Raw genomic sequence first — 23940 nt, forward strand, 5'->3', positions numbered from 1 at the left:
GGCAAAACTTGTCCCGTCCATTATTTTTTCCATTTCCTTGGCGCTCATCATTTCCCTCTATTTTGTGCGCTATATGACAGTAAAGCATCCACATGCTTTTTTCATCTCCTCCTCCCATATATTTCTTCATCTCATCTCATCAGTTTAAGTTTGTAGTTATAATTTTTTTATATTTTGTCATGGATTCTAGTAGTAATAGTCACAATTGGTGCGAAAGAGTAAGTGAACTGATTTTCGACAATGATGATGAAATTGCCGCAATCGTTCAACAAATGCAAAGTGATACAGTTATAGTGACGTTAATGATTCTGGCTTTCAACGCTTTATCTGTATCAAAATGGGGTGGATTTGTTGATGGTAGAGAATACACTAACCGCGATCGTGTTGGTGTGCATGAACAGTTGGTTGCTGATTATTTTACTGTTATACCAAATTATAAAGCAGATAAGTTTCGTCGTAGGTTTCGTATGAGAAGACCACTTTTTCACCGTATATTGGAAGTTATAACTAATTTTGATCTATATTTTAAGCCTTATTGTAATGTTCTTGGTTTAATTTGTCTGGGGTTTCGGGTTTGGTGAAGATGACAGCTGCAATACAGATGCTTGTTTATGGCTACTCAGCTGATTCAATAGATCACTGGATAAAATTTCCTGAGAGTAGTATGGCTTGAGAATCACTTCATCATTTCTGCAATGCAGTTGTCAATTGTTTTGAAGAACAGTACCTGAGAAGTCCAACGAAAGAATATGTAACACGCTTTGCCTACAGTAGGTGAAGAACGTGATTGGGCGGTATGTTAGGTAGTTTAGACTATATGCATTGGGTATGGAAAAATTGTCCAACTGTGTGGCATGAAACTCATTTGAGCCATGCTAGAAAAGCGACTGTGATTTTGGAAGCAGTTGTAGACCAGGAGCTATGGTTTTGGCACGCATACTTTGGAATGGCTGGATCGTGTAATGATATTAATGTGTTAGATAATTCTCATTTATTTGATAATTTAGTCAAAGGAACAACTCCAGCTTGTGTTTATCAAGTTAATAACAATCCTTACAACATGGGCTATTATCTTGCTGATGGAATATATCGACCATAGGCTACACTGATTCAAACAATCTCATCTCCTACTAGTCCCATGGATATTAATTTTGCAAACGCGCAAGAATCAGCTCGTAAAGATGTGGAACGTGGTTTTGGTGTTTTACAGACTAGATTTGCAATTGTTAGCATGTCTATTCGTCAGTGGGCCGGATAAAGGAGCTCTATCTTGTATAATGAAGACATGTATTATACTTCACAACATGATTGTTGAGAATGAGCGTTATGAACAACTTCCAACGTGGAAATCACCTTCAGATGAACGATTGCGATATGAAGTTGAGATGTAGAGTAATGAACATGAGCTTGTGCAAAACATGGTAGTCATGACATTACGTATTCGTTGTAGAGCTACTAATGAACAATTAAAGAATGATCTAGTTGAACATCATTGGGCACATTATGGTGCACGCCGCAACTAAATGAACAACTAATAAGTTTGTTTAAGTTTGATTTGTTTTACCTGTCTTTTCTGTTAAGTGTGTTTTTATCAAGTTTGTTTTGTTTAAATAAGATTGTGTTTGTTTTGTTTAAATAAGATTGTTGTTAATTGGTAGAAATTTGCGCATTGTTTAAATTAAATTAAATTTAAATCAATACAACTTCAAATTAAAAACGTTACAACTTCAAATTAAAAATGTTACAGCTTACTTCAAATTAAAAACGTTACAACTAAAAATCATCAGCTTCATATTCTCATTTTCATCCCTCATAAATGGATTGGGAGAGTGTGTTCGCCTATCACGAGACTGACTAACATTGTTTGTTGATCCAGAAAAAGAAAATGACCAAAACTGTTGAGAAGTAGGAGTTGGAATGTATGTAATAGGAGGGGTTGGAATGCATGGAGTATGAGGTTGGAGTGTATGTACTAGGTAAAGTTGGAATGTATGGACTAGGAGAGGTTGGAAAATTTGGATAATGAGGAACAAAAGGAGCAGCATGAATACTTTGTTCTTGTTCAACCCACTTACGATAGATAGATTGTTGCTTAGCTTCCCAAAATGTAAGTTGAATACTACTAAACTTGTTTAGATCAAGCATCATGGTATCTTGTTCTTTATGTGCTTCAAGTCTCAATCTTTCCTCTTTTTTATCCCTTTTCATTGAGAGGAACATTTGTCGTTTTAAGTTTGTTTGTTCTTGCAGATATTTTGCAGTTGTAAGTTGATTATCTCTGACTTTCTCTAGAGTTTGTGTCATTTGGTGTGCAACTTCATCAACATCCATTTTCTTAAACTTCCTTCCCTTTGGGCATTTTTCTGATGTGGGCACTTCACTCGATGGTTAACTTTCAATTCTTTATTTAACGAAATATTGGCTATTCCAATATTGTTAGCGGTTGATCCACCACTGACGCCACCACTAACATCACTACTAAAAGTTGGTTTCTACTTTTTTTTTAACCAGTATCACTTCTAGCTTGATAGTAGTGATTCCATTTTGGTCTTAAAATTAAAACCCAATAACAATGCTCAAATTTAAATGGTTTATTTACAACAGTTAAATAAATAGTACGAGCTTGTGACATTGTAATATTTGCATTAGTACCACTAGCATTCACTCTCGATTGTTGATCATAATAACCTTGAAATAAACTTACCGCATGTTGGATTTGGTGAAAATGAGCTTGAACCGATCCACCAATTCGTGGTTGGCCTACATAACCAAGCTGACTCATACGCTTGTTCAGTTCTTCAGCAATTTTCTCAAAAAAAAAAACAAATCTATTTTGCCCCGTTTCAACAATTACATCTTCTTAAATAAAAATCCAACTATGACATAAATTTTCATCTTCTACGATTGTGAAATTTTTTGAACAACTTTGAACATGGGTATGTTGGCTATTTTCTTGGTTTTGGTTTAAGCTATTTCTATCTCCCCTATTTCCTTTATCTCTAAACCTCTGTGAAGATATTTTGTTGAAGAATGAAAGAAGAAAGATGAGTGAATTTAGGGATGTCCATCTTGCCCGACACCCGAACAAAAAACCCGCACCGAACCCTACCCGAACCCAAATCGAAATACATAGAGTAGGGTTTGATCACACTATTTAAACCAGAACCGACCCAAGCCTGACCCGATAATTTAGCCCTAAACCCATTAAAAGGGCTAAAAAACCCAAAATTGAATCCCAAATTCGGTTTCAATTGCATACTACTAATCTTATATAAAAGAATGAGTTAGATAAATATTTAGATATGATCTCATTCATGTTTACAATGATGAGTTATTTAATATATTGGATTATGGAAAAATTTATGTCAGGATTTCCAATTTTTTCAGTAATTGCACATGATCATGTGTCTATAGTTCCTTCCGAGTCCATCTATTTTTAAAGCATATGAAAGAATTATGTTCAAATATATGTGATAATTACTTCCAAGTTCATTAGAAGTTTTATTTTGTTAGAACTATTGGTGGATAGCTGAAGAAAGAATAAAATGTAGATATATATATCAAATGAGATTTCTTATTATTTTCTTTCTTCATTTATACCGAGTTTTATCCTACCTGAAATCCGAACCCGAGCCCGATGGGGACCCAAAATATAGGGTTAGGGTAGGGTTTGGTCACACTTTTCAACAAAATACCCAGCTCCGAACCTGACCCGCTGAAAACCAGGCCGGGTTTTGGGTAACCCGATACCCATTCAAAACCCGAAAAGTTGGGTTCGGGCCAGGTCGGGTACCTATTTGGACATCCCTAAGTGAATTGGTGAAAATTGAGTGAGTGCAATATATATAGGCTACAAACCCAACGGATCTAAATATATCTGTTGGGCCTAAAAAAAATCCAGCCGTTTTAATTTTTTATTAAAAAAAATTGAAAAACTTTTGAACGGCAAAACTTGACCCGTCCAACATCTTGGGTCCAACGGTACAAAATCCAACCATTTTAATTTTTTTATTAAAAAAAAATGAAAAACTTTTGGACGACAGAACTTGACCAGTCTAACATCTAGACAGCTAAAGTTGTCCCGTGCGAATGACTGCTAAATTTATGAGTATTTTGATCGTGAATTTAACAATTGCTGAGATAAAAACAAGTGTTTGGTAGTGCTTTGGTGAACAAAATTACTAAAAATATTGTTGTTTGTCATATTAGAAATGATTTTTAGCAGTGCGTTGCTGAACTAAAAACTATTTCTAATGTGCTCTTGAATGCCATTGCTAAAAACCATTTCTAATGTGACAAGAAACAATTTTTTTTTCGCAATTTGGGTCACCAATGCGCTTTTAAAACTTCATTTTTATCTCAGCAATTGTTAAATTCACAACCAAAATATTCACAATTTTAGCAGTGGGTCAGATGGGATAAGTTTTCCCGTCCGGGTCAAGTTTTGTCATCTAAAGTTTTTTTTATATATTTTTTTAATAAAAAATTGAAACGGATGGATTTTGTATCATTGGGGACCAAAATGAATTGGCGCTAAGAAAATGGAGAAAATAATAGACGGGACAAGTTTACCCGTGTAAAAAATAATTAAAATTGGAATGGGACAAGTATTCCCATCCGAAATAGAAACTAAAAATTTGGAAAAAATGTTTTAGTACGTAAAGTGATTTTAACAATTTTTAATGACACAAAAAACTGATGTGTCACAATTGTTTTTAACAGCGCCGATGATGCTCTTTAGTTATTTGATTTCTCTTGCAATTTGTACTTTGAACACTTGATATTACATCTTTTTTATTCTTCTTTTCACACCCACCTTTAATAATAAAATTAATAAATATAATAGAAATAAAAAGTCTGGCAAGGATTATAACAAATTAACTCGTCCACTAAATATCAATTACTTTATTTTTCTTGTATAAAATCAAAGAAAAAGACAGGAGACATTATACAGAAGATAAATGTAGAGCATAAGCACACATGAGCTGTTTCTAGTTTTGTATCGGCTAAACTCCACGACTATATGTTCAGACCAAAGCCGCCAAAACAAACCCTCCCCAAATATACAAAACATACGTGGCGACGCGTTAAAACAGCCGGCTCTTTTTTATTTATATTTAATTAATAATATTAATAAATGAATGATTTGTTATCAACTGAACTTTCAACCCTGCTGTCATTTGATCAGTCTAGTCTTCCCTTCTCTTCTTTCATCAGAAGTATTAATACTTAAAAACAACAACTCTACTCACCACTCTGCATCTTCATTATTAACTCACCACTCTCTTCTTTTCCAGGCTCTTCTCCTCTGTCTCGTTTTTTGAAAAACCATTTAGCTGGTTACCGGCAATGGCGAGCTTTAGAGTGTTTTTACTTGTTTCAGTTGTTGTTGAGTTTTTAGTTTTGGTTTCAGCTCAGAGATCTAACAGAACAGCTAGTTTATGGAAGACTTTAAATGGTGAAATAACTTTCTCTCTCTTCATCTTTCACTTGGTTTGGTTTGAACTAACTAACTGACTGATCTGTTTCTTGTTTGATCCAGGGGCTGCACCTTTAGTAATTGCTAGAGGTGGGTTTTCAGGGTTATTTCCGGATTCGAGTTCGAATGCCTACGAACTTGTTTCGTTAACTAGTTTACCCAACACCATACTTTGGTGCGATGTGCAATTAACTAAAGATGGAGTTGGAATTTGTTTATCAGCTCTAACGTTTGATGAAAGCACAACCTTTAATACTAGTGATACAAAGAAGGTCTATAATGTTAATGGAGTGCCTACAACAGGATGGTTTACTGTGGACTATGACTTGAATGCGTTGCAGCAGACCTATCGTAAGTTCACTATCAATAAGTTGTTCTGATATTTACAAATATTCCATCTTTTCTCTCCCTCATCCTCATCGTAACAACATTCTTCTTTTCCCCCCTTCTGATTGGTTAGATAGATACTCTATTAGTAAACTAATCCATAATCCATAGTTTTGCCTTTCATTCTGCATCATTGTGATGCTAATTCCACCGTGCTTTCAGTGAAGTATAGCTGAAATATGCATCTTCTTATTTGTTAAGGACTTAATATGTTGTGTATTATTAAAAATGTATAAGCATTTGAGGACCAGGAGCATAAATCCAGAATCGATCATTAATGTTTTTGATATAGATTTTCCCTATCTATTTGAACTCTGAAGCTGGTTAAATTGATAAATTGTGTTGGGTGCTTTTAGCATGACATGGTTGGATAATTATTGACATTTTCTCTGTGCAACAACAGTATTACGAACAGTTCCGTCTCGAACTCAGCGATTCGATGGTCTCTTCCCTATTCTCACCGTTGAAGAAGTCCCTCCAGGATTATGGTTAAATATTCAGGTGAGTTTTGTCTCGGAGGTTATATATATGTATGTAATTGGGTTTCTTGCGAAAGATGTCACTTCTCCACTATAATTTGGCTTCTGTTTTTCCCTTTGCTTCTCCCTTTCCTTGTATCTGAATTTCCATGTATAGACCAATCTTTATGTACTTCATGAGGAATTTGGATAAGTTTCGCTGCTGAATTTTTTTGGGTAAATCCTACTTCATATCTTATGTACGGTCATTGTCTTTTGGGAGTATTTTCTGAGATGCTACAAAATGGACGCCATTTTTGTGCTCAGTGTTCTTTAATGTCACTAGGTGGCGCACAAGGTGGCAAATACTTACCTTTTGATTGCTTTTATTTCAGCATGATGCTTTCTTCACACAACATAATTTGAGTATGAGGAGCTATGTGCTTTCTGTATCAAGACGTGTTATCGTCAGCTACGTCTCGTCACCAGAGGTGGGTTTTCTGAAAAGTATTGTAACACGATTTAATGGAACCAGGACGAAGTTGATTTTCTGCTTTCTAGAGGCAGACAAGACTGAGCCTTCCACCAACCAGACTTATGGTGCTCTTTTGAAGAATCTTACATTTGTCAAGACATTTTCTTCTGGAATTCTGGTTCCCAAAAAGTACATATGGCCTGTTGATGTTGGACAATATCTTCTACCTCATACATCTCTCGTTTCAGATGCTCATAGAGAAGGGCTGGAAGTTTTCGCTTCAGATTTTGCAAATGATTTTACTTTCAGTTATAATTACAGTTTCGATCCAATAGCTGAGTATCTGTCTTTCGTTGACAATGGTGACTTTTCTGTTGATGGCGTATTGTCGGACTTCCCAATAACACCATCAGAAGCCATAGGTAAGCTCTTAAGAATTTTGTATAACATTGACCAATCCCTGGAATAAACATTTAATGGCAAACTTTGGGAGAATGGGCAAGTAATGACCATGTTGAAACACATTTCAGAGAAAACCTGTCAAAAGACGCGGCCTTCATCTTGTAAAGAATGGGGACAATTTGCTAGTTTCAGCAAAAATGTCCAAGGACACGGACTAAACTACTAAAAGTCTCAAAAACACAGGATAAATATAAAATGTGGTCAAATGCTAGATCTGCAGGTACATCTTAAAATAGATCTAAAGAAGTCATTTGGCACCCAAGGGCAGAACCATATGAAAAATTATTTGACACAAGATACATAAGTGAAACAAATTGCATATGGTACCCTTACTCATGCACATTAGCAGAAGCTGCCATCTGGAATTTGCATCAAGTTTCCATAACATGGCAACGTATATTATTAAAAATAAATGTAGTACTTTTCATGTCATCATATTATACTTCTCTTTTGGCGATTACTAACTTCCGCTTTGCACTGCAGATTGCTTTTCTCACATAAGCAAAAATATTTCTGGACAAGGTATATCACTATCATATGTCTAGGCTTTGAGGTAGCTTTGTTTTCCATGTAGGGCAGGGAACAGGTCGGGTTTGGGTTGGATATGCAAATATCCGAATCCGATTTTTTTCATAGTATTCGAACCTGAACCTGAATCCAAACCCCAAACCCGATTGGATAACACTAACAATGTGAAAAATTACCCAAAACATGTATCTGAATCCGAACCCAAACCCGAATTATCCGTATCCGACCCGAATTTAAATACGGTTAGAGAAATGTATCCGAACCCAACATATTTGTTTTTTTTTTGATTGGCAAGTCTGTTTTAAACGAGATCAGTAACTCTTTGGTGCTGGCGGGGTTCGAGCCCCAGACCTCTGGTATCATCACCCAAAGGTTTTACCAACTTTGCTAGTTGGCACCTACACATATTTAGGTTCGGGTCGGGACGGGTTCAATTACCTGCCCTATTTCCATATCCATGTAGCTTATGGTGCCCATCTTTCATCAGTCAGGATAGTGTGAATCGGATCGACAAATGTATCTTACGCTGTTTACTTTGCTTGTTCTCAGCAGCTCCGAAAATTATTTCACACCATGGAGCTAGTGGAGTCTACCCTGATTGTACTGATCTTGCATATAATCAAGCTGTTGAAGATGGTGCTGATTATATTGACTGCTCTGTTCAGATGACCAGTGATGGGATCCCAATATGCTTAAGCTCAATAAATCTTATAGATACTACTACTGTGACTCAATCACCCTTCGGCAATCTTGCTGTTACCGTTCCAGAGATTCAGGCAAATCCCGGAATTTTTACTTTCAATCTCACTTGGAAAGATATTCAGACATTAAAGCGTAAGTTGAAACTTTTTCTTAATCACACAGCACACTGAAAATGGTTTTGAGTTGTATTTTACAAGTCCTGCATTATTCTTTTGAAAAGTTCTGATCTTGCATTGGTCTTTTGAAAAATTATGATGTGATTGTAGGTCTATTTCCTTTCTAGTTGGATCTTTTGATTTACTGTGGTGTGTTTAAAGGTGCAAAAGTACGTGGGAATATGGACATGCGTAAAAAATTGAGTCTTCTTGTTATTTGTTTTTCTGGATACCATTCTACTACACTGCCCTTATTTCTACTAAAATCATGAGATATTGATCTTCTTGTTAATCACTCTTAGTTATTTTTAAAAAGAGTTCTTGAACCAGTAAACATCGTGGCACACTTTTTCGGAAGCTAAGAGTTATGCACATTGCCGCCTGTGTGTACCCCATGAAGTCAAGACATTTGTTGATTTTAGTATGCATGTGGCTCACATGTTTTGAAGGGCATTTTTAGTCGGAGACATGCATCAGACTTAGATGGTCATTCCCGACCCACATGGACCACTTTTCAGGCTTAGTCCTAGGCCTGCCACGACTTCCTGAGACGTGCATGACTACTTTGTGGAACCATTCAGGCTATTCTCAGATGGTGTTTTGGATATGCCTGACCGGCATATGGGTCCGAAACTATCCTGGTAATGGTCTTGGCTGGACCAGAGAGAGTTCAAAACATCATTTGAGAATGTCCCAAATGGTTCCACAAAGTAGCCATGCATGTCTCAGAGTAGTCCTGGCATGCCTAGGACTAAGCCTGAAAAGTGGTCCATGTGGATCGGGCGTGACCATCTAAGCCTGATGCATGACTCCGACTAAAAATGCCTTTCACAACATATATGAACAATGTGCATACTAAAGTCAAGAATTGTCTAGACTTCTTTTGTTATATGGGGTAGACACACCACCTAATGAAAATTCTAATTCAAAGAGATACCTAGGCCTGAGGATTCATAAAATATGATGAAGTTTATGATTGCAAGAATAATACTAGATCTATCCCTGAAAATGTTATATTATGTGATTAAAACTTAAAGAAAAGTTAGACCACCATTGAAGAGATTAACAGAAACTGCACATAAACCCCATCAATAGTAATTATAAAAGTGCAATTGAGAGAAACTCTTTGTATTAAAAGCTTGTGTCTATTTTATGAACTTGTCATTTCTTGGTGTACTTTGGTTGTGTTCCCTTACTAGATGAAATTATTTTTTAAATAAAGAAATGGTATTTAGGACTCTTATCTTGAGCAATGTCTGATACATATCATGTGACAATCTCTGATACATACCGTGTGACAAAATTTCCTTTTCATAATTGTAGCGGCAATATCTCATCCATATAGTCAGCAGGGATACCAGTTGTCTCGGAATCCGGCATATAAAAATGCGGGGAGATTTCTTTCACTGGTTGACTTTTTGAACTTTGCAAAGATCAAGCGTCTTGCAGGCATCTTAATCAGCATTGAGGTGAGTGTATGTTAAACAAACAGTAAGATACTCATTTGTTTCTTCTTTATATAGTCTACACGTTAAGCGATGCTGTCAAAGGCGCCGCCCAAGTGGCCACTGGGGCAGGTTTTCAACAAGAAATTTACGCAAAGTATGCATGATATATCACTATGTAATTTGTTATTTGTAGGACACTTCAGCACTTTGTGTGTAAATGTGTTTATGAAATATGATTTACTACTATAAGTAATGTAATTTTTGAGACAGAGACATGTAGTATATGTGACTGGCTTACAGGAAAACATAACCTTATCAATTGGAGGGTGAGTGTTACCCACCTTTTCCTTGTTTTTTACTGTAAAGAGAGAATAAATTGATATTCAATCATAACAGTGTGAATGATGAGGTGGTTTACAATACAAAGATAAACAAAATAAAAAGATAAAAGATAAAAACATATGAGAAAAGAGCTCAAAAACTACCTCACTCGTCTCTGCCAATGAGAGCATCCTATCCAGATACAGAATAGAATGTCTGAATGATCTTTAAGCTTTTGACCAAAATAGGCCCTTTAATCAATTTGATCACCACTTTTGAGGGCAAAGCTGTATCCTCAAAGTGTTCTTTGTTGTTTCTTTTCCACTCGAGTCATACGTCAACGTGCTGGGGAATAATATAATAACTGTAGTCTATTGTAGGCATTGACCTCTGTTTTCTCTTTCATTCCGCAGAATGCAGCATACCTTGCAGAAGAGAAGGGTATGAGCGTAATTAATTCTGTCGTTAATGCCTTAAGCATATCAGGATATAACAACCACACAACCCAGGAAATTGTGATCCAGTCTACCAACAAATCTGTTTTGGCGGGTTTTAAGAAACAGACTGAATACAAGCTTATGTATATGGTAGACGAGGATATCCGCAGTGCTGATAATTCATCCATTCAGGATATCAAGAGCTTTGCTGATTATGTGGCTATAACCAAGAAATCAGTCTTTCCGGAAAATCTGGCCTTCATAACTGGCCTTACTAACATCGTGCCGAAGCTCCAGTCAGTCAACCTCACTGTCTATGTGTACACATTCATGAATGAGTTCGTAGAACAGGCATGGGACTTCTTCTCTGACCCAGTTGTTGAGATAAATAATTTTGTTATGCAAGCCGGAATTGATGGAGTCATAACTGATTTCCCAGGGACTGCTGCAGCATACAGAAGTAAGTTGTTAAAAAAAAGTTTGGGACAAACCCTTTTTTTAATACATTTATTGCTAAGCATATATAGTAGAAGAGTTCACTTCACAGACTTACATATATGAAGGACGAGTTGTGGTACACTTGTTTCGACATAAGACTGACATGCTCTGTTTTGCTTGTGCTACTTCTTTTAGATGTTTTTTTTTCATTTTTGCCAAGTAAGACTACTTACATTAAGGAAAGAAAAGAGGTTTCAAAGCATGAAAGGTCAGGCATGCCTGCCACCCTTCATGCAAACTAAATCAAGAAAAAGAGACTCCATTATAAATTAGAGTTTTTGACTCCATTATAAATTAGTTTTTGACATGCAAAATACAAGTCAAGAATTTAAAGAAATTGGCATAAGGTGCTTCCCAGTGAAACGACCAGGGTGGCCTTAATATATGACAATTATCCATTTGCAAAGCCGCTCCTGCCTTTGAAATTGCATCAGCTGCAATATTACCTTCAGATGGTATCAGAAGTTTTAATGTATGGATTAGTTAATATTTTGACCTTTTAATGTCTGGAATGTTATAGGTTAGTGATGTGGTATAGTTCTTTGGGTTATGCAGGGAATAAGTGTTTAAACATGGGAGCCAACACACCTGCATACATGAGTCCTGTTGAACCCGGCGGTCTACTTAAGCTACTTAAAGGTACTCCTTCCTTGCCACCAGCGCAAGCTCCAAACCCAGTCCTAACCGAGAATGATGTAACAGAGGCCCCTTTACCTCCTGTTTCAAATCAAGTGCCAACTACGGGTGGAGGTGGCTCTGCAGAAGCTCCAAGCACACCAACGCCAAGCAGTCATGCACGCTTAGCCGCTTGTATCTCACTGTCATCTTTTTCATTGCTCCTTGCTTCTCTTTTGGTACTTTGAAACAAGAACACTTTCTCCTGCCCTTGTTGCTGGAACTTTGGAGCTTTTGATGTGTGTTTATTACACACTAATCCATTCTTTTGTTATCCACGATAATGTAATGTAAATTTATTTCATATTGTAGTATTATCATTTTTTTTTTCACAATCTTTTGAGATCCATGAGATTCTGTAAACATCTACTGCATACTCTTCACCGTGATTCTTTACATGATGGCTACCCCTGAGGTTTTGTTTCAAGTCTCTCTTGCTCTTGACCTCTCTAAGAGAACTTAGCCTAGGGAGGACAAAACGTATCTATCTACATACAAATATATAAGGATATTGTAAGGATGAGAATGATATCTACTACAATGGAAACTTTTGATCATCAGTTAAACATAATAAAAGTAGTTTGCAAAGGGCAACTGCCATTGTGGTCTCATTATATCAAGCTCATAGTCACATTGTTATCTTATGCTGTAGTTGTTGATTAATGTGAAGCATCAAATTGACGTGTTAATACTTCCTCCCGGAATCAGCCCTACTTTGAAAGAAACGCATAATCCAATCTGTTCACTAATTTGGATCACAAGTCGTTAAGCCTTTAGGCCCAGTGGAACCGAATCAGATTTCCACTGGGCTCCATTCCTTCTGAGGCAGGACTGCAGGAGACTGCGTATGCTGATATTAGCTTTGTTTTCTGGCGTGCTCATTTTGTGTGGTTGGACGGTGGAAGTATTGCCATGCGTAAGGCCTTTGATACATCTCGGTCTTGTACCTGATACCTCACAGATCTCATCATCAGTCACTGGCTCAGAGCCTTCTACTATAGGTGATTTTGTCCTGCAAGTATGAATTGGACATAAGCATTTAAAAAAAACTTAAGTTAGTACTTACTGCTTACACCATTTTTTGCAGCAGTAAGACTTATCTAAGCAAAACCATTTTCATCAATGAAATAACTCACCGACCCAATTTCTTGATTTTAATAACCCTCACGGACAAAATAAGTTGGCCCGGTTTATTTTATATTTCTTAAATACCACTTTTATCATTTCCTGTTAATAAACAAAATTACGAGTGAGAAAACCCAAAACCCCTTTCTTCTCCAACTGACCTGACTTTTTGATTCATGATGCACCTCATCAAACTACAAATCGAATCTCTTCCCTGTTTTAATCAAACAAAATTACGAGAGAGAAAACCCAAAACACCTCCTCTGTTTTAATCAAACGAAATTACGAGAGAAAAAAACCTAAAACCAAAGTCGAGAAATAGACGAAGTTGTGCGAAGCTTCAGTTATTTTAAAGAAGTTGAACAAAGATGACAACCATTATCCAAAAAATCAAAAACATTGAAGATGAAGTATCACACCATTATCATTTTATCATTTTATTTTATTTTATTTTATTTTTTATTTTTTATTCTTTTTTTAATTAAACCCTAGTGGATCTTTAGCTCAAATGGGCGAGCACTTTGGAGATATCCAAAGGTGATGGTGGTTTGATTCTACCAAGATCCTCTAAAATTTTAATGTTAATCAAACAATGATTATTCATTTTTTACTGTTGAACACGTATTGTTCATACCTACTTTAAGTATGAACACGTATTGTTCATATCTGTTTTGAGTATAAACATTTATTGTTCATATCAGCTTTGGGTTTATGTTTTTTTGTTGGTATGAACACGTATTTTTCATATCTGTTTTGGGTATAAACAATCAATGTTCATATATGTTTTGGGTATGAACATTTATTATTCATATATGTTTTGGGTATGAACAATCAATGTTCATATCTGTTTTTGGTTCATGTCTTTTTTAAGTAGATATGAACAATCAACGTTCATATATGTTTTAGGTATGAACAATCAATGTCCATGCATGTCTGTTTTGGGTATGAACATTTATTGTTCATATATATTTTGGGTATGAAAAATCAATGTTCATATTTGTTTTGGGTTCATGTTTTTTTTTAGTATGAACATGGAACAATCAATGTTCATATCTGTTTTGGGTGTGAACATTTATTGTTCATATCTGTTTTGTTCATAGTTAATATTCATAATTTGGGGTATGAACATTTATTGTTCATAGCTAATGTTCATAATTTGGGGTATGAACAATCAATGTTCATATCTGTTTTTGGTTCATGTTTTTTTTTAAGTAGGTATGAACAATCAATGTTCATATATGTTTTGGGTATGAACATTTATTGTTCATATATGTTTTGGGTATAAACAATCAATGTTCATATCTGTTTTGGGTTCATATTTTTTTTGGGCATGAACACGGATTGTTCAAACCCACAGTAGGTATGAACAATCAATGTTCATATCTGTTTTGGGTGTGAACATTTATTGTTCATAACTAATGTTCATAATTTGGGGTATGAACAGTTATTGTTCATATCTGTTTTGGGTTCATGTTTTCATAGCCACAATCAATGTTCGTAGCTGATGTTCAGCATGGGTGGGTATCCATGTATGAACATTGATTGTCTATACCCACAATAGGTATGAACAATCATTGTTCATACCTATTGTGGGTATAGACAATCAATGTTCATACATGGATAGGTATGAACACTCATTGTTCATAGCTAATGTTCATAATTGGGGATATGAACAATCAATGTTCATAACTATTGTTCATACATGGATAGGTATGAACAATCATTGTTCATACTTATTGTGGGCATGAACAATCAATGTTCATAACCGGGTTGTTTCAGTTGGGTCGGGCCATTTTTTTTTCTTCAGGGGTATACTTGACTTTTCATCTACCCGAGCCGTTCTTATTTCGCGTCAAGGGTAAATTTGAACTTTCATCCACCCGGTCCTTGTGAGTGATTACAAAAATAACGTGTCCTCTAGAGTTCCTCTTTCGGCCGATTTGTCCTTTAGAGTCGCTCCCTGTCAAAACAATGACAAGTAGAAACAGTTAAGCTAATGATGTACAATTACAAAATTAAGTAGAAAATATCATCGGCAAAGGCATTTGTCCAGCTATCTATTGAGTGTTGAAATTGACGTCTCAAACATTTTTGGCTATCTGAAAGAATCAAATCAAAGACCATTAATATTGAGTAGTGGAAAATGCTCCCAGTGACCCACGCCAGTCCCATTTTTTTCTCTGAGACTGAGACTGACACATCAGATTTTACAATAATTCGGCATAAAAAAATGAATTCTACGCCCTTTTTTACGGATTTCAATTGTTAGTAACCCAAAATAGATAAAAACCTCTCTTTCCATATTCTTTTTTCAATTCTACAAAACACTTCCACAAAAAAAAAAATTCATCTCTTCAAACCCTCTCTCTTATTACTAATTAAACTAAGAAGTGTTGAGAAATAATCAGAAATTTAGAGGCAATGACACTGTCTTCTCTTCATCCAAAATTAAACTAATTAAACTACGAAGTGTTGAGAAATAATCAAAAATTTAGAGGCAATGAATGACACTGATAATTTCAATACTCGCAGGTTTGATCGCAAAGAAGTTAAAATGGCCGCCTTTCGAAGAAAAAGAAATTTGATCATTTTCTTTGACAATCCATTTTAGTTCTTCTCAGAGAGTAGAATGGAACATAACTCTACTTCAAGAGTTTTGGCTTCTGCTGGCGTGGGTTCTGCTTTTTCTAATACAAAGCACCACACCGATATTCAAGTCACTGATATTAATGGCTCGGCAGAGGTCGAATTTTGTAGTATCAAGCTTCCAGTTTTCGGTGAGTGTCTTTGAAAGGATCTGCTTCCGTCAATCAATTGGTTCCATGTATTTTCAGTTAGTTTAATTCTCTCGACAAACAATGCTTGAAAAATTCAGATTACGATAGACAAAAAGTTTTGAAATGATTTACCGCTCTAAAACCAAGCAATATGCTTTGTGCTTTGTTTTTGTGACTGTCCAGAACATCCATGTTTCTCCAAAATAAATTATAAGACAAATGCTATCTACAGCACACACCTTATTATTTCTCCTTTTTATTTTATGGGTTTGACCTTCGTGATTGCAGAGCAACAAGAATCCTCATATCTCTAAGATTAGCTTTGTGTTTTGATGAGATGATCTGAATCTGAGGTTTAACTGATACTTTTATGTTGTTGGAATGCAGTGGAAATACAGAGCAGTAAAAACCTTTCCCTCTCTCCTCACTTTCATTCATCAACAAACGCTTTCGAACCAACATCAGCAGCTTTATTTCTGATCATGCTTATTTAATTGTTTCGCCTCTCTCCCCACTTTCGTTCATCAACAAACGCTTTCTTTTATCAAGGAAGCAGGTTAGTTCTAATCATGCTTATTTAATTATTTCAGTTTATTTTTTAATGCTTGATTTTCCATTTTCTTTTTGTCTAATTGCAACTTCAGAGTCCATTCTCTTTGCGAAGGTAAACTCCCAATTGATTTCTAATGATTTTAGTTAGTTTGCAATCTAATTTAACAAAGCCATAGCTTATAAATGTTTCATTTGTGTAGCCAGTTATGGGAGTCAAAAGAACAGTCTTGTAAGAGCTGAAGGGCTTAAAGGAAGAGTTGCAAGCACGAAACCGCAAACTTGAGAAGAAATTGTTGGCGAATGAAGGGGCGAGAGCAGAGACGGCTATAATTAGATTAAAAAGGCAAATTTCATCTTCTGGTATTGATTCAATCTTGGGAGTTCTTAGATGTTTGAATAATATGGGACTGAAAGTAAGAACAATTCGATCAGAGTTCTCTGTTTCAGAGTTTTTAGCAGCTCTAGAAATTGAACCAAAGGTTAGTATCCATTGCTATACTTAAATATATTGACATTATCGCTTACTATTGATTCTGGTAAATGTATATATGTACTATCTATCTATTGTGCTTATATTGTTTTTCTAGCTAATTGGATATGATAATGTCTATGCCTTTAGACAGGTAATTATCTTCACTTAGAAAGTTATCACCGTGTACCCGATATGAACCTATAATGCTTTTAGATTTTAACCAATCTCTATTGCATTGAAGTTACTATCCTTGGTGAGTGATGTAAGAATTGCTTTTTACAAATTGCTCTGATTAAGTGACCAAGATATTTCTACTTTGTTCCCAGTCTTAATGGTCTTTGGAGTAATATTCTCAGTCATCTTGATAAAATAGATTTACTTGAGTAAAATCTCTCAACTACAAATGCATTGAGATTTATGTGCGTTTACTATTAAATATATATTTATATCAATTCACATTTGGATAGTGCTAAACTGTTATCATGTACTAAGGAGAGTTATCTCTATGTTTAAACAAAAGCATTTCAGATGTGATGTGGGGTGTTTTAGATGCTTTGTTCCATATGTACCTTTTATATCTTAAAGGAGGCTCAATTAGGGCTTTGCCATCAAGTAGTTGTTTTTTTTTTATCCAGATAATACTGAATTTTGTAATGGGTTTGTGTTGAAATTTCAAGGGTACCAATTAAGGCAGTTACCAAGTTTATTAGCTCTTGAATATGTTTTTGTGTTACACTTTGTTTCATTTATGGGTTTTGTTATGTTTTTCCAACTTAGAATTGTAGGAAATACTGTTGTCGATCCTTAGGTGTTATGCGGGTATTTTAATGCAATTCTTACTTTTTAGTGCCGATGAAAAATGTGGTGTTGTTTTGAATTTAAAAGCTATTGAAGAGTTCCAAGATCTTATCATTGACCTTAGACTTGCTGATTTGGGTTGTATTGGACTAAAGTTTACTTGGTCCAATAGTAGGTGGGGAGTATCTAATATCAAAGGGTGAATTATCGGTTGAGGTGGACATTGAGTCCGAATGAGGATTTGATTGATATAGGTCTTAAGGTAGCTGTAGGGTCGCAATATTATATGGCATTTGGGTGAGCGGATCCTAAAAAGTCAGATTCTGAGCTAATGTACAATGTTGATGTTGCTGTCAAGGGGTTTACTGAGGAAGGGATGCCTTTTGCCGATGATTACTATATAACCAAGTATAGTGAGTGTTTGATAAGCAAGGATGGAAAAGCTCGGGGTCTTTGCTGGATAGTATCTATGAAGGATCGATCCGGTTGGGTTGGTTAATAATCTGAGGTTGTTTTATGGACATAGGAAGGATGGTGTGTCCTTTATTCGGTATCAATGGCCTTTGGATACTGTTGATGAGAAGTATGACATACCAGTGAATCTTCTTGCTAATATGGATGTTATATGGGCTTTAGGGTCTATACGCCCCCTGACACCCTTCGCCCGTTTTACCTCCCTCAAAACCATGGCGGTCCTTTGTTTGAAGCTTATGGGCACCTGGTTCTCAATGTCTCGAAAGCATCATGATGTTGCTCGTACATAACTTCGATCCAATTGGTGGGAATGCGACTCTGAGAAACATGTCAGAGACCATATATGCCGGAGGTCCAGATACTGAAGGTGTTACTGCCAATCCCACATAGGTGATTTCTGAATACGCAGTAAGATGAGTATTGTACATCACTTGGAAACATGCCCCATAGGGAAATAGGAAGATATCCACTATCCAGAGGTGTATTATGAATGATTCACAATCAATATCAGGAACGCAATTCCCTGAACAGCCAAGAAGGTCCAAGATTGCTTAGTCTAATGGGCTCGAGAGTGGATCATCAATTAACAATACAAATCCAAAAAAGAAAAAAGAAAGCAAATTTTTTTTTTTGTATTCTTATTTCTGAACATGCCACAAAAAACGTGTGCCTTGACTTACTTTCTTTAGTTAATCAATTAACTTCTGAATTAGTAGATCAAATTAAGTTGGTTGAATTGCACAAAATCGTAGAATGATATTTTTTACTGTTCAATAGTATAGCCCATGTACCAATATATTATTCCCAATAAACATGTATTGTACATCGATTTTCCCCAACTCCCCAAGCATTCAACATGGAACATTCTCCTCAGTCTTCAGAGAGTCGGTGGCAAAACAATCAGCTTTGCATCGTAAGCCACAACACATAACAATGTGTAATATACAGACGAGATCGCAACTCCTTCATAGCTTAATTAAGTTGAACTGATGAACTCATCGATATGGATCGAAGATTATCAATTCAACTGCTTCCATTGCTCCTACTCTTTCTAATATGTGTCTCATCAGAATATTGGCAGGTACCAACCAAGGCTCAGTGTGTTCATGAAAATCGTTGAGATCAGCCCTTCAAAACTTGAATCCTCACTGGATTCAAAAATATACCTGTATACACTAATACACTGACACTCAATCATTTCAATTATGCCACCCTCCAGCAAAGATACAATATAAATTCTAAATACAGGCCAAGGGAAAAAAAGTGGTTATCTGGCAATTAGATTTGCCAGAAGTATTTCATTCCAGATATTAACATATTTTTCTCCTGATCGGAATACTCCGTACCAAGTTTATTATCAGTCACTCTATGGCGAAAATGGGCTGGAAAGTTCAGTGGTTGATGGGGGCTTTCGGACATAATACGTATGAACAAAGAACAATGTTTTCCTTGATGATCGCAAGTTACATTATTCGGACATTGTCGAGGATTCAATAACTATAGCTGCCCGAGGAGAGAAAAAAAGTGGTTATCTGGCAATTGGGCTTGCCAGAAGTATTTCATTCCAGATATTCACATATTTTTGCCAATATTTTGGTTAAACTTTGTTGTGCAGATTTTTTATTGATTGTCTTTGAAGGATCTTCTTCCTTCTTTTGTCGTGATTTGAGATTGATTTTAATGAGTGCAACTCTGAATGCGGAGTTGTTTTCTAACTATTTCGGAGGAGCATCAACAATTCACATTCCGGTAAGCCAAATGTAACTAGACGGATCTGAGCGGATTAAGTATACCATTCAATCACAGACACAAAATATCCCAGATGCTCGAACATATCTACTAACTTTAAAGGAGATAAGGATCAAGTATGTATTACTTGGAGTTCATGAAGTTTATTGTATTATTATTAGTTTCACTAATACCATTGATTTTGAATCCCCCCTCCCCCTTTAAATGTGACACTACAGTTGTATAATTCTTTAGATTTTGTATATGTTTAATGTTATTTGTTTGCATGAGAGGTCTGCCTGATGACCTTGGAGTAGAGGCTATGATGATGGATGCATTGGAGAAAGTTGAAAAGGAGCTCAAGAAGCCACTTTTGAGATTAGACAAGAAGGGAATGGCTCTTCTTACAGCAGAGTTTGATAAAATTAACAAGAAGTACTGCTCCAAACTTTATCTCTTTTTCTTATGATTTTTTGTATAGAAAAAACCTATATCAGGTGCTTTACTTAAGTAAGTAGCTTGGACAAGTTAACATGTTTAGGAACCAATTGCATAATTAATCATTGGATAAGAAGCATATTCGTTCTGTGTTTTTTTATGTATTACTCATTGAGCAAGAGTGAGAGGAAAAGGATTTGCAAACTGATGGACTGCAAAAAGTTAACAGCAGTTGCTTGCATGCATGCTGTGCAAAATGAGCGGCTTCCTCTCCGGGTGGTGATGCAAGTCCTCTTTTTTTAGCAGGTTAGGGCAGCCACTTCTCCTGGGAGTTCTACACCTGATATTCCTGGTAACCTCAGAGCCCTACTGCCCCGAGAAAATGGTGGTTCCCATGGGAGCTCACGGACTACAATGACCAACACAGAGGACGACTGGGATGCAGTTGCAACAGCAGAAGAACTCAAGGCACTCAAGGGAGAACTTGCTTCCCTTAGGTTGGGAAATGGACAAAGTGACAAGAATGGAGACGATAATAGAAGTATTAATAAAGCTGCAGCAACCAAGGTAAAAGGGCTACTCATTAAACTTGAACAACTGTCCTGCAATTCTGGAATTTCGTCAAGAAAAAGAGTTAAGTTCTTGCCGAGCATCAAAGAGAAGAAGAGAAAGGTTTGAACAGGTTTGCCCTTTTTTTTTTGTCTATTTGGCAGTTTGGTTGGTAATGTAGATTATATATTGGACAATATAATATAGTGGGATGGAATGGGCCAAGTGTGCAATTGCAAATACACCGAAAACATACTGTAGATAAGTGCCCCCAACTAATCAAATGGGAACCCTAAGCCTAAAAAAAGAAGAAGAATAACAAATCGGTTGAAATGAACTCCTAACAAAACACTAGATGCTCGGTTTCATTCTCTTTTTGTGCAAGACAAGTCAAGTTGTGGTGATTTCTCAATGTATTTCTCAAGAGGTAAAGGTGTTCGGTTTCCTTTTGCGTTGGTCCACCGAGTAGTTATCAAGGTATGTTGTTCAAATTTAAGTATGTATGCTTGCTTTGTCTTATAAAAGTTGACCTGTAGTAACTGAAAGAATTGGAAGCAGGGAAACAAGAGGACACCTCTACGCTTTGTGGAACGGAAAACTGTCGTAACAACACAATGTTTGAATGGATGGTTAGTTATTTTTTGCTTACATGTGTTTTAATTTCTACAGGCTTATATTTGTGTGCAACTGTGCATTCACAAATTCTTAATTTTGGTTTCTTGAGTCTTGCTCTCATCATCATGGTATCTTTATTAATAATATTTTTAAGGATGTCATCTAATGAACCACATATAGTTTGCTATACATCTGCTGAACTATGTAGAGCAACTCTCAACATTAAAATTTAGTGAGCCATGTCCTGGTATGGTATGTATACTAATGGACCCAGTTTCTATGCATGGCATGTTTTTGAGAACAAGGACCCTTTCTTTTTTCTTCAATATATTTAAAATGAAATTCTACTATTGTAGCCAAAGTAGCCATGTGGCCATGGCAAACTTTTTGTCTAAAATATTCAATCAAATAATTTTTTTATCATCCATGGAGTTTCTTATTATTTAAGCTCCTTATTCTTATAAGAATATAGCAATTCATTGAGTTTTTTTTTTTTTTTTTTTTTTCTAAACAGGTAATCTCTTATATCTTTAGCTCTAATAGACAGGAAGTCTCTGCAGCTCTAAATCGCTCAATTGGTGGGCTAGGTCTGTAATGATAAGCGAGTATTTATTTTATTTTTTTGTCCGAACTTTTATTTGCAAATATCCTACCTATATCTTAGAAAATGGTTTCTGAATTTTCTAATTGGTTACAGAGGTTGGTGTGGAGACATCAGAGGATAGATCTAAATGGGGTCATGTGAGAAAAGGGACATGTTATGTCTTGTGATAGTCATATTGATTCTTTGTTGTACAGTGCATTATCCTTACCCTTCTACCGCCTATATCTTTGTTGAGATTAAAATATAAGAGTAGATGAGTTCTGCCTCTATGTTAGATAACTTGATTAATTTTATTTTCTTTTTCTTTTTTTTAAATTACAGATGTGGGCATATGTGCACCTGTGCAAAATGTGCTAACAAGTTGGTTCGTAGTGGAGGGAAATGCCCATTGTGTCATGCACCGATCGTTGAGGTGATCCAAGCTTATTCTATATTGTAAAGAAGGAATAGGATAACAGAGTACATGAAAATAAAAAGAGAAAACGGAAAGGTGAATGTTGGAGCCTTCTCATTTCTGGGCTGCGGAATCTACTACATCTACTCCATGTATTTTTCAAGAGTTTGTTTGGTTCTTTACTGCTATTGTTCTGATTATTTTTGGAACATATGCAATGTATGATTTGAATCACAAATGGAATTACGATTCTTCATTCATTTGTCAATAATTATGCTGATGCTACATGCAGGATTTTTGGTCTTATTATGCAAGCTTCTTTCGAATTGCTTGAAAACTTGAGCATCTGTTGAATTAGGAGCCAAACCTAGAAGAGCTTGATCCACCAAATATATTATTATCCGTCCAGAAACAAGGTTCACAAGAATTATCAGCAATAATGTATGTGAATAACAATAAACATAAGTGCTGGAAACAATTAATAGTACTATTCTTGCTTTATAGAGATAGTTCTACTACACTAATTACCAAGCTAAGGTAAGTTAAACATACAATTTTGAGGAAGTTGAAAATTATGTTCACATTTTATTACATGGAACCGCAAAGGCTGTTCAAAGTTAATTTGAACACATCCCTGAGGGCCCCAAGCAATGTTCTCCAAATGATGGGATTGGGTTTGATTTCCATCTCTTCTACAAATGCTGCTCATGAGACCCACAAAGCACATATCCAGCAATCATCACATTCCACGTAACAACATCTCTCTCAGGAAAGCTGGCGAGCCATCACCAACTCACCTCTCCTTGCATACCCAGGCGTTAAAGCTGACCAAGCTACCACATCCCTCTCCACGGAACTCTCAAAGAGCATCCTTGTAACCTTCAACTCCCAACAATTTGTATGAAAATAAATAAGGGTATTCCTAACAAACGTATTCCACTCAAACCCAAACTTCAAAACCTTCCCATGAATCCCATTAGCCATATTCACCCAAGTATGAGCAAAAAGATTGCTGCTAGAATAGGATTCATGCATTGGCTGTCTTTGGAACTGAACATCTCTATACAGGGACTAGCTTATAATAAGCCAATTAAGGCATGGTCGCTGCTGACCATTTGTCTTTTGGAGAACAAAAAAAATTACGAAATTTATAAGAACAATCTCTACAAAACATAAAAAAATAATAATAAGAGAAATTAGTAATCATGACAAAAATAAACATTTAAACATAAAATAAAATTAACTCAACTTACACTTCCATTTTGATAAAATGGCAAGATAATCTGAAAAAAAAAAAATTCAATTTATCATGAATCAACATAAACCCATACATTTAGTTAGTTTTTTGAGAAATAACACAAAACACTAAAAAAACGAACTTTACCAAAC

The 23940-nt window shown here is 35.9% G+C and overlaps 1 protein-coding gene and 1 long non-coding RNA gene across 3 annotated transcripts; both read left to right on the plus strand.

Moving 5' to 3' along the window:
- The first annotated feature begins 5141 nt into the window (after positions 1 to 5141).
- Positions 5142 to 12452, plus strand: LOC147503814 (glycerophosphodiester phosphodiesterase GDPDL4-like). Of its 2 annotated transcripts, none has more exons than XM_086557019.1 (9): positions 5142 to 5458; positions 5543 to 5830; positions 6270 to 6367; positions 6720 to 7221; positions 7745 to 7783; positions 8339 to 8623; positions 9970 to 10115; positions 10829 to 11312; positions 11906 to 12452. In XM_086557019.1, exons 1-9 carry the CDS (start codon positions 5350 to 5352, stop codon positions 12211 to 12213), a joined length of 2259 nt encoding a protein of 752 aa, XP_086413145.1. In that variant the 5' UTR covers positions 5142 to 5349; the 3' UTR covers positions 12214 to 12452. The 2 variants fall into 2 exon arrangements, with proteins under 2 accessions (XP_086413145.1, XP_086413146.1); XM_086557020.1 differs by having other exon boundaries at positions 5165 to 5458; positions 8342 to 8623.
- Positions 12453 to 15403: 2951 nt separating this feature from the next.
- On the plus strand, positions 15404 to 23038 carry LOC147503815 (uncharacterized). Its single transcript, XR_015192839.1, has 11 exons — positions 15404 to 15927; positions 16315 to 16483; positions 16572 to 16591; positions 16684 to 20386; positions 20693 to 21071; positions 21324 to 21415; positions 21497 to 21567; positions 22068 to 22140; positions 22251 to 22350; positions 22479 to 22703; positions 22844 to 23038. It is a non-coding gene; the product is annotated as an uncharacterized LOC147503815 (long non-coding RNA).
- Positions 23039 to 23940: the final 902 nt, after the last annotated feature.

The sequence above is a fragment of the Coptis chinensis genome, chromosome 4, assembly GCF_015680905.1.
Source record: "Coptis chinensis isolate HL-2020 chromosome 4, ASM1568090v1, whole genome shotgun sequence".
NCBI classification, from domain to species: Eukaryota; Viridiplantae; Streptophyta; class Magnoliopsida; order Ranunculales; family Ranunculaceae; genus Coptis; species Coptis chinensis.